At 41.0% G+C, this 12,753-nt stretch overlaps 1 protein-coding gene across 1 annotated transcript in view; it reads right to left on the reverse strand.

Moving 5' to 3' along the window:
• Positions 1–12,753, reverse strand: part of ITGA2 (integrin subunit alpha 2) — a 76,003-nt gene that overhangs the window by 28,081 nt on the left and 35,169 nt on the right. Inside the window, exons 4-11 of the mRNA XM_072136241.1 lie at positions 11,927–12,018; positions 7,891–8,005; positions 7,152–7,279; positions 5,046–5,194; positions 4,818–4,968; positions 3,312–3,477; positions 2,244–2,320; positions 1,329–1,467 (exon numbers count right to left, since the gene is read on the reverse strand). Coding sequence (XP_071992342.1) covers positions 1,329–1,467; positions 2,244–2,320; positions 3,312–3,477; positions 4,818–4,968; positions 5,046–5,194; positions 7,152–7,279; positions 7,891–8,005; positions 11,927–12,018 — 1,017 coding nt within the window. The remainder of the gene's footprint in view (positions 1–1,328; positions 1,468–2,243; positions 2,321–3,311; positions 3,478–4,817; positions 4,969–5,045; positions 5,195–7,151; positions 7,280–7,890; positions 8,006–11,926; positions 12,019–12,753) is intronic.

The following is a 12,753-nucleotide window of genomic DNA, read 5'->3' on the forward strand; positions in this document are numbered from 1 at the left end:
CCATCCAATGGTTGAACTAAGGTATGACTGTACCTGTATCATTATATTATAAGCCCTGTGTCATTATAACATCACTCAGAGCATGTTGGTAAGTTCTCAATTTATATACCCAGTCAAGAGGAGCAAATACTCCCATTCATGACCTGTACAGCAATGACTTCAATGGACGATCTCGCTGCCTTTTAACATAGTTGGGACATGACCCTTTTCAACCAAAATAAGATGCCAAGTTTCATGACATAATAGTTGGAGACATTGAACCTCTGCCGGTGGTTGGCATACTGGTTATGAAGTGGACGGAGCCTTTTTCCTCTTCTGCTAGAGCCTGGGCCCTAGGATTCTTTGGTACTACGGTGGGCCAATCCGACTCTAAAGTCCCCACCGATGACTACAATTCCTACTGCCGAGCATGACCGTTTTATAGAAACAGCAGAATATGTGTAATTATTTTCATTCATGAAGTGATTTCACGTTACTTCAAAGGTGCCCTATGCCGCAGCCTCCTACACCCACCCCTCAACCTAGGCCTGGCATCAAAGACATCTGGCATCTTCTTATCTTCCTACACCCATTGTGTACACATGAATGTTTGGATAATTTAGACCAACAAACTAATGAAGGATTGAGACATGTTATGAGTACAGGGCACTGCTAGTAATGGTCTCCTGCCATATCGGAATAATAACTTCAGGGGGTGCAGAGGATGTGCTTGCAACTTAAAGAGGACCTGTCACCCATAAATTCGGCACTAGGAGCTGCTTACTGAAGTAAGCAGCTCCTAGTGCTTAAACAAACGCTCTGTGTTAGAATGATAGCGTTACCGGAAACCTCCGGTAACGCTATCTAACAATGCGGTGGATTACAATGTAAACGTTGGACCACTTGCAAAGCGTTCCAACGTATTCATGAGGGGGCGGTCCGAGGCGCTGCCTTTTCCCCGGACCTCCCGCTCGCTCCATAGGCCGGCGGTGACTGCCGCGCATCATGCTCCCCTAATCCCGCCCCCTCATGAATACATCGGACCGCCTGGTGAGCGGTCCGGCGTTTACATTGTATTCCGCCTCAGTGTTAGATAGCGTTACCAGAGGTTTCCGTAAACGCTATCACTCTAACACTGCGGCGTTTAAGTACTAAAATAAGCATCTTCCAGTACCCAATTTATGGGTGACAGGTCCTCTTTAAGGTGTCTCCTCCCCACGTAAGGGGATTATTACTGTAATAATTATAGTTTGGGGGTCACGTATAGATTGTGCGTTTGTCTTCTAAGTCTCTGTGTAATATATAGAAGATACATATATATTATAGCTGTATGCTGAGAGACAACTTACCTAGATAAGAGCTCTCATTTTTCCCATGAATAACCTTCTCAAACGCATTGTAAGGAAAAACAGAAAATTGCTTTGCCTTCTGATGGACTATGGTGCCGCTCCAGTCATAGGCGCCGACCGCCCCCAACATCAGCGTGGCCTGCGAGAGAGAAAAACATTATATGAAGGACACAGATTTACATTTTAGTAATATTTCACCCTAAAAATAAAGGTTCATATTGTAGGAATACTACCAGAACCCCAGCCAGCAAGAAGCATAGAACAAGTATAGAAAAAGTCTATATTTCCCATGATAAAATCTTGTATTTTTTTATCATCTAAAACTGAACTTCCCAGGACCTTCTCTGCCCCCCAAACATCTTCCCTATTTCCTCCGAAAGTCTCCGGAGAGTCAAGATAAAGAAGCCATAAGCAAAGCTTCCATCCATGCATTTTACATTTATATGTTTTTTTTTTTTTCGCAAAGGGAACCTGTCATCAAAAATGTAATTTTTGGGAGGTGGATGAGTGAGGAAGGGGGGAAATAAATTGCAGATCTGAGGACTCGGGCAGTTGGACTTGCCCCCTCCCCCCCCCCCCCATAACATAATACACTGGCGCATATAGCACAAGTAAATATTAATAATTTAGCAGTCCATATACCATATACTGCCTGGTTAATATTAGACAATACATTTACTAGCCGGATTACCTAGAAATATTGAGGCTTAATACAAGGAACATTGTGTACACAATATAGAAGGAAAATTTGACTATCCAAAAAGTTGAGTAGATTTTTGAGAATCTGAGTAAGTCTCTGTGGTCTGAGGTTTTCAGCTTCTGCTTTTGAAGTCTTTCGGATGTCCAGCACTTAATAATCTCTACAGACTTTGGATGAAACATTCTGTACTCCGGATAGTAGGAGCTTCATCTCACCTTAGTCTTTGAATACTGTGCGCTGAAGCCGACCTGTGACATCTCCATCTGGAACGTGTCACCTCCTTGTGTCGTACCTACATATAAAAGGGTGAATCAGAGAAATGGTCTAAAATTCTATTAATAGCATATGCTATGTTCTATTTAGAAATAATAATATTCTTTATTTATATAGCGCCATCATTTTCCATAGCGCTTTACAAATCATAGGGGACAAAAGACACTACAGAGTACAAATAGTCATAAGGAACAATAGGAGGGAGGATCCTGCTCACAAGAGCTCACAGTCTATGAGGATGAAGGGAGGACAGAAGAGGTATAAGAGCTTGTATAATGGAAACTGACTAAAATTATTTAATAAATAAAGATGCTGCACAATGGGACTACAGAGAAGCCTGTAGTTTGGTATCTGGTGCTTGCCGGATAACAGATGGGAGAAGGCCACAGGATGGGTTAGTAAGGAGAGAGTTGGCGTTTCATGCAGTTAGTTAGTGGTAGGCTTGCCTAATGCCTAAATGGGTTTTAAGAGCATGTTTGAAGCTTTGGAGGTTGGGTATTAGTCTGATAGTCCAGGGAAGGACATTCCAGAGAATTGGGGCAGCTCGGGAGAAGTCCTGGAGATGTGCATGAGAAGTTCGAATTAAGAAAGAGATTAATCTAAGATCACTGGCAGATGGAAGAGGATGGGTTGGGGCAATAGACATAGATGAGAGAGGAGAGGTAGGATGGTGCAGCATCATGCAGAGCTTTGTGGGTGAGGGTGATTATTTTAAAATCAGAACGTGGAAGGAAACGGGCAGCCAGTGCAATGACTGGCTGCTGCATTAAGAATAGATGTGAGAGTTCAGTGAGTGGAAGACTGATTAGTAGGGAGTTGCAGTAGTCTAGTTGACAGTGAATCAAAGAGACAATTAGCATTTTAGTGGTTTCTATTGGAAGAAATTGGCAGATTCTGTAGATGTTTCTGAGATCCAAGCAACTTTAGCAGTTCTATAGACATTAAATGAGGGACCCAATTCTCGGGCTTAAATCAAACTATAAATTATGTTGTATTTTATTGTAAATTACCTTCAATACTAAAAATTCTCTCCCCCAGGGTCCCAGCTTGATCTAAGAGCGCCACTTCATCCGACACATTGAAGAAGAACCTCTCCTTGGGGTCACTAGTAATGGCTTTGATTTCACTGATCAGGTTCTTACTGTCGATACTGTATCGGTTGTAGTAGCCTAAAACCTACAGAAGACAAAGTATTTTAATAAAGGGAGTCCATACAGTATCTAGATCATTCGATTATCGTAGACTATAGCACCCCATATATATATATATACTGAAATGATGTAGGATCACATCATAATGTGTTTTCCAATGTCTGTTGGAGTTGTGCATGTTTGATACAAACATCATTCGTGCATCAGCTTCATTTCCTTGATGTGAATCAGGGCCCAACTTAAAATATTTATTAATTATCTAAAATTGCAAATCTGTGCCACCATTTGGCAAAAACTAAGCCCCAATAGACCCATTTTATTCAAAGAAAATGCTCAAATGTCACTGATTATGTCTTTAAAAAGGACCCGTCAGGTTGAATTGGGACCCTAAACCAGTGGTGGCGAACCTATGGCACGGGTGCCAGAGGTGGCACTCAGAGCTCTTTCTCTGGGCACTCAGGCCATCACCCAGGTGTTGATAGAACTGCATTATCTTTGGAAGTCATGTTGCTGGATCCACCATTCTTCATGCACAGAGAGACCCTGGAAAGAAGCTACAATGAGAGTCTGAATTTGTCCTCCTTCCTTCAACTGTATTGGTGGCCTCAGGGGCCAATACGATTGAATGAAGTTGCAGCTTAAAATGCCATGTTGGCGGTAATTAAGTGGAGTTTGGTTTGCAGTTTGGGCACTCTGTCTCTAAAAGGTTCGCCATCACTGCCCTAAACCAACTACAGGTCCATATAGGTCCAGAAAACTATATGTATCATACAGGGAGATTTGAGAGCAAACACTGGTCCATAGGGACCTGTGGTTGTTTTAGTGTCCCAAATTGCTCTGACAGGTTTCCTTTAATAACCAAATGAGTTCCGGGGATGTTAGACTAGTTAAAGTGCACCTGTCACCAGGAATGTGATATTTAGCCGGTGAATGGTTTCATGCTGATTTAATGTCTTTGTCAGAATTCTAAATCATTTCAGTAATTTATAAAACTTTATTTCACAGTACCTGACTCCCTGCCAGCAGTGTGTGTCGAGTCCTTGGGAGGGCATCTGCAGGCCTGTGTCTCCTCATGTATTTTTCCCTCTCCTCAACATCATCACTAGGGGGCAGGGAGCAGGATGAGTGTGGTGAAGAGGAGACTGAGAGACAGGGAGTCATGCTGCTGCCCCCTCCCTAGGGACTCAACACACACTGCTGGCAGGGAGACAGGTGATATGTAAAAAAGTTTTATAAAGTACTGAAATGCAGACATTATTAAAATCAGTAAAGCATAGGCTACTGGAGCCTTTGACCATCTAAAAATGACATTCCTGGTGACCGGTTTGGTTTAAAGATCCTCCATTATAATTAATAATCACTTACCGCAATGCCAAATCGTGTGATCTTATCCTGTTCACACCGACCAATGACTTCTTTTAGCATAGCATTGTCATGAGATTCGCCATCAGTAATGACCACCATCACCTTGTTGGCATTTGGCCGACCTCCATACTCAGCAGAGAACGCGAACTGTCTGTGGTGCACGGAGAAAGATGGATTATTACGTGTCCAACTGAGACAAGATGCTCATGTAACCTCAGGGTGTCATACCTGGTATAGTCAATGGCCTTGAAGGTGTTGGTCTGATCTCCGCCCATCTGAGTGATCGCTGATATGGCATTTTTCATGCTTTCTTTATTTTTGTAGGTGTTGAGTCTAAACATGACGCTGGGATAGTTCCCGTACTGTATGAGACTCACCTGCAAATCAGAAATAGCTACAATTATGCCAAATGCACAAGTGATATACAGAGAGATGGTACCAGACCATTGAACACACAATGCTTCTAAACATTTTCGGGATTTTCACATGAAAGACACATCTTTTTTTTCTTGGAAAGAGATAGAAAAGGTGCAACGACCTATTAGAGGAGGAGATCATAGGAGGAAACTCCTTAATAGGGAAACATTTTGGATTTTTATGTTAGAAAGTAGACAACCGGCAGGAATGAATCTCAGGAGAGACATGATACTATGGTACAATTAATGCAGTTATCATCTCTCGTCCCTATTCCCTCCTTTCTCTCCCTCCCCCTGTTTCTGTTTTCCTGTCTTCCTTTTTTTATCTCAGTAAGTAGTTTCTTGCTTATTATCTTTTCGGGATAACTTTATATACATTAAAATCCGTATTCGGCTAAAAATATTTGAATGAAAAATCTAAATTGATGTTAATACTTGCAAGACAACGTAAAACAAAAACATTTTTTTCATGCGCGTACATGTTTTTTGACAATGACAAGTTTACATATGTTCTTGACTGTATATTCTAATATGTATTTAAAATGTATTTTCTACACACTGTGTATGGTAGAGGTAACATAGAGTCTGAACATGAGTTTAGAAAGGAATGAAGCAGGTTGCTTTTTTTCTCTCCACCTCCCTGTTATCATGTGACTCCTACCTAGTTTCACAGGTGTGCATTAACACTGCTTAAAGAGTGAATGGGGCAGATTTACTTACCCGGTCCATTCGCGATCCAGCGGCGCGTTCTCTGCGCTGGATTCGGGTCCGGCCGGGATTTATTAAGGTAGTTCCTCTGACGTCCACCAGGTCGTGGACGCTGCGCTGAAGTTCCCTGGAACACACTGGAATACACCGAGCCGGGCTGAGTGAAGGTAAGTGCAATTTTCGCGACACATTTTTTTTTTTAAAATGCGGCGGTTTTTCCGAATCCGTCGGGTTTTCGTTCGGCCACGCCCCCTGATTTCCATCACGTGCATGCCAGCGCCGATGCGCCACAATCCGATCGCGTGTGCCAAAATCCTGGGGCAATTCAGGGGAAATTGGCGCAAAGCGGAAATATTCGTGTAACACGTCGGGAAAACGCGAATCGGGCCCTTAGTAAATGACCCCCAATGTGTGTTTGTTAGATGGGACCATGACTGAGTCGATTAGACGAAACGCGTAGGTCTGTGCTACATTGTTCGTGTGCTGATGTCTATATTTGCCCTGTAACTTTTAAACGATGTTGGAATAAAGAAACTGAATTTTAAGTGAACGCATCCCCCGTCATGTGTGCTGGATTCTTTCCTGGATTGTGATTGAACACACAGGGGCTTCATTACTAAGGGTTCTGCTGGGTTTCCCGACTATTTCCGATTTGCGACGCATTTAACAAGGGTTTTTGGGGCACGTGATCGGATTATGGCCCAATCTTGCCTACTTTCATGCGACACAAATCAGGGGGAGGGCCATCAGATAACTGATTCAGACTGAGCGCAGGATACAAAATTCAAATTGTGTTGCAAGACCAAGCACTCACATACACCGGGAAGAAGAAGGTGAACTCCGGCGGACCTTAGCGGGGAAGAGACACATGCAGGATATCAGGCGCACGATCTTGGTGAATCGCGCTGGACTTCATGATTTTAGAAGGAAGGAGGCCACGGATAACAAATATAAGAAGATTACCACAGTCACGGAGCCTGGATCTATGAGTAATGTCCCTGGTTTATCATGATAGATTTTGATGGTAGATCTCATTTAACACCCACTATCGATGTTACTAGTGGGGGGTGAGCTTCTGCCATTCGGGTCCTCTCATCACTACCCAGGACCCACAGCAGTCGTAATCCACCTCTGTAATTCACAGCTACTTGAGTATATCATTCACTCATCTCTGTAATCCTGACATCCATGTCCCAGATGATGACAATACCTGAGTTTTAGTCGGTCCAATGTCTAATCCCTCCACAAACTTCTCCAAGAAATTGCGCACGGCTGACCAGGGGTAAATGCTGTTTGATCCATCACATACAATAGCGATGTCGATGTAAGAAGAACAGGCTGAGGGCGGGAAGACAATCTTAGCAATGACAATTGGATTTAAAAAATGTTGGATTGTTATAAGAACCAGGATTATCAATAAATCTTAACTACGGACACATTTAATAACTGTTACAGCTGATAATTGTAGCCTAAGGCTAAAGTACAGGAAATTACCAACATCCAGAGGTCTGTTTGTAACTAAGGGGTCGTCTGTAAGTTGGGTGTTCTTAAGTATGGGACCGCCTGTAATAGTATGTGAATCAGATCATATGACATTTATGAGGATAGAGGAAGGTCTGGTGACAGGACATGGAGGAGTTGTCTTCTAGGCACCAGCAATTGCAGAGCATTACAAGTGAATTTCTCGGTTGTATAACCTCCATGAGTATCACTCCTGCTTGTGCTCTATATTATACTGTTAGCAGATGGGTATGTCCGTGTTCCATAGAATAGGCGATAACTTCATGATACAATCACCAGGTCTCCTATTGATCAGAATAACAGGAGTCTGAATGGAGCGAATATGGGATAACTGTGAAACTTAGGACAACCCCTTTAAGGAGAGTCTGGTAAAGAGTAGGGATCTACAATCTAAGTAAATATTACCAAAATCTTCATGGCTTACTTACTTTGAATAGCTGGGGAAAAACTTCGTAGAACTTTAAATGTAGGACTTATATCAGAGCAGACGCCTGTGGCATAATAGTTCTTTCCACATTGCTGGGCCCACAGCGGCCCACAAGTCTAAGAAGAGGAAACACAAAGACATTGAATGTCTACCTATCCAGCTATGGCCTCTAATACTTCACTTTCATGATTTGCAGGAAATACATAATATCAGAGGTGTAACCAGGAGAGCCCCATAGCAGACTTCTGAATGATGCCCCCCTTCCCCTTAAGACTATAAATATTTGTACAATCACACACATATATATACCGTACTTATATGCACAAAAATGTATATACTCTTATACACATACATGTATACAATCATCAATTATACAATCATTAAACTTGTATATACACATCTTACACATCTTAAACGCATAAAATATATACACATCAAATACACACACACATATAGTATATACAGTATATAGTATACCATATACTAAATATAACCTATTACACATATAGCATATACACATGCCATTTATACAACATATATACAGCATTAACACATTAAACACACACACATAGTATATAAACACACATACAGTACAATATACACACTCTATATACAGCATATACACAGCACATATACACACATACACCATAAACACACATGCACATATATACAGACATACAGCATATGTAAACATACAGTATAAATATTGTTAGTAAACATGAGAAAGTTAACAACATTCTGTTAATACAAACAAATAGACTCGGATCTATAAGTAAGGGCTTCCAATTAAAGGTATTTGTTTGATATGTAACCCAAAAGAAAAAAATGTTGTATACAAATGCAATCAAACACGAAATGACATTTCTTGTATTATGTTTTTAATTTGTTCCAAAAAAATGAAAGTGGGATCAATGTCTAATTTTCTATATGTGAGTACATCGCTTAGAATATCAACAACTAGAGATCTGTAAAGGTCCTTGTCCAAAGCGACAACTTTCCCCCCCTTATCCACCATTTTTATTATAATATAGTCGTTAGACTTTAATGTACCTTCAAGGGGAGCATTGTCTGGTACGGGCGGTACATCGACGATATACTGATTGTGTGGTCAGGTGGTGTGCCGTCCGTCAATCTTAGTTTTACTTTTAGTGTGGATCAGGTTGAAGTACCTTTCCTTGATTTACTTTTGAAGGGCTACCCAGCAGAGGGTAAAGTGGGTACTAGCCTGTACAGAAAACCCTCAGCAGGAAACACAATTTTAAATGCATCTAGCAATCATCCCGTACATACTATCAAGTCCATTCCTGCAGGAGAATTTATAAGACTTAAGAGGGCATGTACTGACCAAAAAGAGTTTCTCAAACAGGCTAATGCATTAAGTCACAGATTAGCCTCTCGAGATTATCCAAAATGGATGATAGATAGAGGCTTCAAAATTGCTAATAAGAAAGATCGGAATATTCTTTTATCCACTCAAAAAACATCCAAAACCCATTTTGAAAAATACAAAACAACTTTCTCCACTTAATTTAGTTCTGATTTTCCACAAATTGTCAACCTTGTTAAGAAAAATCTACCGATTCTTTATCAAGATGACAAATTGAATGTCATCTTGAAAGACGGATGTAATTTTGTATCGAAAAAAGGACAAACCTTAGGTGCCATTCTGTCTCCTAGCCTTTACACTAATTCACAGCCAAATAAAACCACATGGCTTGACATCAGAGGTTTTTTTCGATGCGGTACTTCATGGTGCAACATGTGTACACACGCCAAAAGCACCGATCATTTTTTTTCCTTTGACAAAAAAGAAAAATTTTCTATCAAGTCTTTTATTAACTGTGATTCCACCTATATTGTATACACCATAGAGTGCACAATTTGTAATATTATGTACATAGGTTCTACTACCCGTAAATGAAAAACCAGAATTGCAGAACATTTAAGGGACAGCACAAAAAATTTCCAGAAAAACATGTCAGGAGCATCCAGACATTTTGCCAATATACATAAAGGCGATACATCCTCTTTTTGTTATTTTGGATTTGAAAAGGTACATTCTCCGTCAAGGGGAGGTGACAGGAGAAAAATATTATTACAAAGAGAAGTATTTTGGATTTTTAAGTTGGGTACCAGGTCACCTCAAGGTTTAAACTTTAGAACGGATTTATCATATTTTTACTAATCAGATGTCTGTTTATATGCATCAACAGAATGTTATTAACTTCTCTATGTTTACAGAGAGATGGAAATGTCATTTCGTGTTTGATTGCATTTGTATACAACATTTTTTTCTTTTGGGTTACATATCAAACAAATACCTTTAATTGGAAGCCCTTACTTATAGATCCGAGTCTATTTGTTTGTATTAACAGAATGTTGTTAACTTTCTCATGTTTACTAAGAGTTCGAAACATCATTACGTAATTGATTGCACCTGCACTCAGTATGTTTCGCTTCCAGGTCCCATAACAACGAATACCTTAAATGTTAGCTGTCATTTATAGATTTACCATTTGTTATTAATGTCTTCTTCTTGTTACGATTATTACAATGTTTGTATTGATTATATGTGGTTGTGTGAAATACTGCGATACATACGATCCATTGTAAAGTATTGTGACGTATGATTAACACACACATCCTATTTTTTGATTGGTGGATTTTCCTTTATATTCTTAAACACATTGTGTACTTACATGCTATGACTAAGAGCTGTAATAGCTCGAAACGCGTCAGCTGTAACCCTGTTCTACCTATCATGTTTTCATCTTTGATACCAATAAAGAAGATTTTAAGGAAGTGCCGTGTTCACCTTGATTGAAAACGCACTACTACACCTGCAGTCCTAGCAGGCCACGCGAGCACACCCAAAGACGTGTTGGATCTAAACACTACTATACTCCTCGAATGGCGGATCGTTGGAAATTATTGGAGAGGTGAGCCGCACGATACTTGTTTATCCATATTGTATACAGTATAAATACACCATACACACATGACATTTATATACAGTACTGTAGCTGCTGACCAAAAGGGGGAAGTAGAGAAGGGAGATTGTCCCGCTTCCTCGACATTTGTATTATGAACTATAAGCTGAGGTGTGTACTATTATGATGTACAATTTGCAGCATAATATGTATATCATAGTCAGGGTCGGCGCCAGCACTGGGGATACCTGGGCAAATGCCAGGGCCCAGAGCTGCTGGGGGGCCCACAAAAAGCTGAAGATAAGGAATCCATAGCAGGTGAGGGTGCTGTATATAAAATAACCATGAGGGGGCTGATTGGTAAGATAAACTAGGGAATATTTTAGGGAACATAAAACTGTTTCAGTTTCTGAATTTTTAATGCCGCCATATGAGTTCAGTGCAAAGGAGCCCACTGAGGCTCTGTTGCCCAAGGGCCTACTGAAACCTGGAACCGACCCTGATAATAATGTACCTCCTCCATTCTTTAGTATATCAGGTCAGGTGGCAGGGCCCCCAGACACTGCAGGCCCCATAGCAGCTGCTTTGTCTGTTACCCCTGTAGTGACGCTCCTGCATATTATTCAAGTATCTCATAAGGAGGTGACTTAAAGCTGAAAAATCTGTCCCAGTCCCCAATATAATATATTTTATATGGGGATGAGACAACTTTTGGCCCTCTATGGCTCCTAGGCTTCAACCTTTGCCCCATCTCAAGTTACACCCCTGATCACATGATGCAATAATCTCTATGGACCCTAATGTTTCCATGTGCAGAACTGGTCCACTAAAGACCAGGGAATCTACTCATAGCTCCAGACTCTTGAGACAAGAATAAGTTCAAGGACAACTCCATAACTGCTAGATGTGGGTTCTACCTCTGTAATTCACATTTTAGAGGAGACCCTGACACCATTACACTAATGCAATCTACTGTTTCAGACCCTAGCATTGAATGGGGAGCCGAGATTCTCAAAGGTGTGACTGAGTTCCAAAATTAAAGGCGTCTAGTCTGTTCCTATTTAATTTGAAATACATAATCTAAAAATATAGTTTGTATTAATTTACCAGAAATCCACCTGTATCTTCATTCCTTATCAAAGTCAGCCCAAGGTTCATCTCCTCCTTCACCTCAGTAACATTAGGGATCACAGTTGCACCTGTGAAAATAGTACTTCATTATTATTGACTGCTATAAGAGAACTACTGAAAGTGTAGCCTGGGACAGATATGCAGAGTCATCTCATTAGCATTAAAAGGTGGGTAAGTTAAAAAAACATCATCTCATAGTGCGGACACATTGGGGCACATTTACTTACCCGGTTTCTCGAGGTTCCCGAAAGTGCATTGTGCGTGTATAATACACTGAGCCGCGATTCACTAACATTGTGCACCCGATATCCTGCATGTGTCGCTTCCCGGATCAGGTCCGCCGGAATTCACCTTCTACTTCCCGGTGTATGTAAGTGCTTTGTCTTGCGACACAATTTGAATGTTAAATCCTGCGCTCAGTCCCAATCAGTCAGCACAATCCCCGAAAATGACGGAAAGTCAGACAGAAATGTGATCCGCGAACCCTTAGTAAATAAGCCCCATTGGGACATTAACGTGTTGGTCTTCAGACCAGTGCAGAGTAGAACTAGACAGTTCGGACTAATCGCTGTGTCTGATGCTGGAAGATTAATCTGGTGCAGTATGAGGCTGGTGAGTGGTTCTTTGCACCTCCTATTAGTTGGTCTAGTTTGCTGCACCCCAATATTACATTTTCTGGTGTACAGGCTATTTTTGATTGCCCATCTTATCAATATCAATATTTTATGGGAAGAGAGTCGGACTATGGGTGTCCCCACCGATCAGCTACCCAATGTGACTTGCACCTTGCACTATCACTGCCA

Source organism: Engystomops pustulosus, chromosome 1, assembly GCF_040894005.1.
Source record: "Engystomops pustulosus chromosome 1, aEngPut4.maternal, whole genome shotgun sequence".
Classification (NCBI taxonomy): Eukaryota; Metazoa; Chordata; class Amphibia; order Anura; family Leptodactylidae; genus Engystomops; species Engystomops pustulosus.